The sequence below is a fragment of the Cydia strobilella genome, chromosome 8 (assembly GCF_947568885.1).
Source record: "Cydia strobilella chromosome 8, ilCydStro3.1, whole genome shotgun sequence".
Classification (NCBI taxonomy): domain Eukaryota; kingdom Metazoa; phylum Arthropoda; class Insecta; order Lepidoptera; family Tortricidae; genus Cydia; species Cydia strobilella.
The window spans coordinates 13102757-13107492 of NC_086048.1; the positions used below are offsets into that span (position 1 = coordinate 13102757).

Genomic DNA, 4736 nt, shown 5'->3' on the forward strand with positions numbered 1-4736 from the left:
ATACACAACCCAAAAATGATATGTCGATCAGAATTCATTCATGCCCGTCTTCAACCTCGTCTACTTGTGGCTGTCCAACAATAGAAAAGGTTGAACAAACCAAATACTTAGGAGTTCTACTTGATGAACATCTCAACTGGTATTCTCAACTTGACCAAGTCATGGGTAGAATAAGGAAACTTGTCTGGATCTTTAGGACGCTAAGGCATATTGTACCAGGGAAAAACAATCAGTCAAACTCGCGTAATATATTAAATGAAATATATATATCCCTGGTCCAATCTGTCCTGGTATACTGTATCTCCGTCTGGGGGGATCGGCGAAGAGTCGTTTCATTGACCTTGAACGTGCTCAACGTGCTTTAATTAAAGTTATGTATTTAAAAAAAATTAGGTTCCCTACTGACCAACTCTATTTAATCAGTGATTTGCTAACAGTCAGAAAACGATATATTCTACATATCACATTAAAAAAAAAAAAATATTACCCTATAATACAAATCATAAAACCAAAAGAAAAAAAGCTGTCGTAGCGGAACTCGTAAAAACAAGGACCTCATTTGCGCTCAGACAGTTCTGCTTAAAATCTTCACATGTTTTCAATAAATTGAACAAACAACTTGATATTTACTCGAAACATTATTATGACTGCAAGAGAGAAGTTACAAATTGGCTGAAGACCATAACCTATGATGAGACAGAGACGCTATTACATTGATCACACACTCACACTCACTCACACACACACACACACACACACACACACACAGAGAGAGAGAGAGAGAGAGAGAGAGAGAGAGAGAGGGAGAGAGAGAGGGGGAGAGAGAGAGAGAGAGAGAGAGATACATTTCTTTTTGGACTCATGTATACGATACCCAGCTTTTATTATTATTATTTTTCATTCATTTAAATACCTTAATTCTAAACTGTAACCTTAGTTGTAAATAGTATAAACTAGAATTTTTAGCTAGTAAGTAAATAAAAGTTAATTAGAGTTAATTAGTTTAGTATAAGTACGTAATATACTTATAATATAGTTATGTAACCTGAAGGAAGAGCGGCGCCACCCAACACAGGCATTTTGCTTACCGGGTGGCTCCATCACCTTATACCTATATTATGAAATAAGTGTGTCTTACGCAATAAAGAATTTTGAATTTTTGAATTTTTTTGAATTTTGAATCTTGGTTTGTTTCATAAAATAATTTACCTGATTCATCTAGCGAATGCTGCGGAACGTATTAGGGGACTCACCAACGTTATCAATGGTGACCACTGGCTAACAAAAGGACGGATTTTAATAGAACTTGTAAAACTGTTACGTTATTTTTTTAATATGTTACAAGACACCATTGTCCACCCATCCTACAAATAGGCTGGTTGAAGACAAATACCACTAGTTGACCACAAACGAACTATAGGATCATACAGTATTGTTCCTGTAGTAAAAAACGTTGAAAATGCGCGTCACTGCAGTTTTATTGGTTCTCGTCAAGTTATGTGTTGCTCAAGATAATGGTATGTTTTTTGGTAAATAATTGATAAACTTCTACAGTAGGTACAAAAAAAACGCACAGATAGCTGATTGAGCCAATGTCTTTTTTTTCCATTCAACATTTGTTATCGCCACTTGCACCATCCCAGTACCATTGTACCCGGGGTTAACCGGTTAAACTTGGAGTTCAACGGTTACCAGTACAATTTGATACTGGGTTAACGGTTTAACGGGTTAACCCCGAGTTAGTGGGATGGTGCAAGTGGCGCTTAGAGTTCAATAGCTGGACAAAACATTTTACTGCATATTTATAAAAAAAAAATTGTTAGTTTTGTACTTTCCGCCTGATCGCCATTAGTAGGAGACTTAATTTAAATAGGTAATTGTCCAGCATTATTGGGAGAGGCAAGATAACCCTTGCTACAAATCCATCATCCTGAATTATTATTATATCGTCGGATGTTTATCTAATAGGAATCTAAAGATACCTAACGAACCTAACCTACTCCATCAAACACGGTTGTCTATAATCCTATATTTCGTGTCACCACTTGTAAATCAGCCTTAACAATGGTAAAGTAGATAATGATCTGCTTTTCTCTAGAGTGCGGTGTTGTACAAATGACCCAGTGGGCGGGCCAGGCGAACCTGCGCACGGACCCACTGCACAATCCCGTAGACCTGGTAATCATCCAGCACAGCGTATATGGCGCGTGCACCACCGACGAGGACTGCGAGAAGACCGTGAGAGGAATCCGCGAATACCACATTAATAAGAGAGGGTTCACTGATATAGGAGCATCGTAAGTGTTTTGTGCATTACTTGTTTTAAAGCGTATATAGGTATATTAGGTATACTATTCTCTTAACAAGACATTCAATAAATGGCATATTAGAGTTCCCGAATTAGGGCTTAGCGTATTTTGCCTAAACGTCTTTTACAACGAAACACCGTATTACAAAGTCAGTGAAACCAAAATTTAACTATCGCTTTTTTGTTTTTCGAGATATCAACGGTAACTATTCAAAACGAGAGTATAATAAAGGAAACTTATTAAGCACTTAACTCTACCTAAAATATACTTAGATTGTCTTGATCAATGGTAGCAACAAAAGCAAGGTTTCATAACGTTGCGCTGCAGCTTCACGCTCTTTTTCTTAATGCACTTTAGGATAGTAGGTACAGCTAATGGTTAAATCTTCTGAACTCAGGTTCCTTGTCGGCGGCAACAGCAAGGTGTACGAGGGCGCAGGCTGGTCGCTGGTCGGCGCGCACACCAGACAATACAACAACCGTTCTATCGGAATATCCTTCCTTGGCGACTTCAGGAGTAAGTAGCCAAATCAAAAGGAAATCATAATTTGATCCGAGGTTCCTTGTCAGTGGCAACGGCAAGGTGTATTTAGAATGCAGGTTAGTCGCAAATCGGCGCGCAAACCAGATAATATAACAACTGTCATATTGGAATATCCTTCCTTGGCGACTTCTGGAGTAAATAACAAGAACAGAAGGAAGTCATTCTTTGATCGGAGGTTTTTTGTCGGTGGCAACGGCAAGGTATGAGGGTGCGGGCTTAACGACTTCAGGAGTAATTAAAACGGGGATGTTTTCTATTAGACGCTTATAGGAATTATTATATACAAAGGTACAAGAACAAGGGCTGAAATTGACTCGAGAGTGCCATTGCCACTATAAGGCAATGTTATAGCTAATATCGTCCGAGATGTTCAATTGAAACATGTGTAACAAGTCGAATTCCAAAATTATAGTTGAGTCGGAACCCCCAGTGAAAAGTATGTGAGCATAGTTTGGTATACGAAATCTCAATTCAATCGTATCGACAAAATTATCTGTAGTTCATAAAATCTTGACAACAAGGGCATATTTCGTTGTATGTAAAAAGTTACAAAAAATTCTCATTGTCACCTTCACCAGCAGCGATCGCAGTCCCAGTCATATCAACGTGAGTGGAAAATATATTTGTGACACTTGCTATATTTGTGTCAGATAAAATGTTAAAAGGTTATAAAATGTTTGCCAGGAGGAGATTTATCGAATTATGTATACAATATAATATACCTAATACAGCTATACACTGTGTGAATATTAACCAAGACTAAACATCTCTTTTTTACGCGTGCTTTAGTGTTACCTACGCAGTAATGTTTACACGCTCTACCATATAAATAAGTTTTTTTTGTCGATCCAATTTTTGGAAAATTTTCAAAATGCGGCATTTAGAATAAATGACTTAGTGCCAATAGAGTCTATGGCGCTTAAGACAATTGTGAGTTCACTGTGATAACTCTCTCAACTCGAACAACTACGTATTTCTCACTTTTACATTTTCGAAGCCTCACGCGAGGTCTACAGCTCACCGAGCCACTAGTTCTAAGTAATAAACATACTCAAAATAGTTAATTACTTATAAATGAGAGGAAAACCTGAGAAATGTAGATTTCTTCGTCAAGCGAGAGTAGAAATTTATTTAACATTGTGTGATGTACAGAACCCTAAAGACGTTGGAATCGACAGTTTGCATAAAAAGAGTTTTTCTTTTTTCAGAAACCTTGCCGACTACAGAAGTTCTCCAAGCAACACTGGACCTTATCTCCTGCGGCGTGTCGCACAATTTTGTGGCGCAAAATTACCGTCTTATAGGTCATAAGCAAGTTGTAAAAACTGAGAGCCCAGGTACGAAGCTACAGAAAGAGATAGAGACTTGGTCTCACTGGGTAGAAAACGTATAGTGAAGAAACAAAATAAATTATAAAATCAATATTTCAAACATTTTATTTGTATTGAAAACCTTGAAACTTTCCCGCATGACACTGTGGACATTGGTAACCATTTATATTTTTTTTATAACACGTCGGTGCCAAACAAGCATACTTTGCAGGCCTTGATGGTTAGTAGTTTCCGTAGCTTCTATGGACGCCTGCAACGCCAGAGGTGGTACTTGCGCGTTGCCGACACTAACACTCCGCACCCTCGTTAAGTTCTGGCAACCTTAAGCTAGGTTCACACGGCGTTAATTTCTCCCGTATACCGTATACGGGATTTTATCGAATACCGTAGTGACAGCAAAACTTGTATGGCAACGTTCAAAACCGTTCACATGGCGTCTATGCGAGACAGCCGTCTAGCCATGTGAACGATTTTAAAAGTTGCCATACAAATTTACTGTCACTACGGTATTCGATCAAATCCCGTATACGGTATACTTACGGGAAAAATTAAC

At 38.2% G+C, this 4736-nt stretch overlaps 1 protein-coding gene across 1 annotated transcript; it reads left to right on the forward strand.

Moving 5' to 3' along the window:
* Window positions 1-1406: 1406 nt before the first annotated feature.
* On the forward strand, window positions 1407-4271 carry LOC134743358 (peptidoglycan recognition protein-like). Its single transcript, XM_063676750.1, has 4 exons — window positions 1407-1517; window positions 2099-2297; window positions 2707-2825; window positions 4061-4271. The coding sequence occupies exons 1-4, from the start codon at window positions 1460-1462 to the stop codon at window positions 4243-4245; spliced, it is 561 nt and encodes a 186-aa protein (XP_063532820.1). The 5' UTR covers window positions 1407-1459; the 3' UTR covers window positions 4246-4271.
* Window positions 4272-4736: the final 465 nt, after the last annotated feature.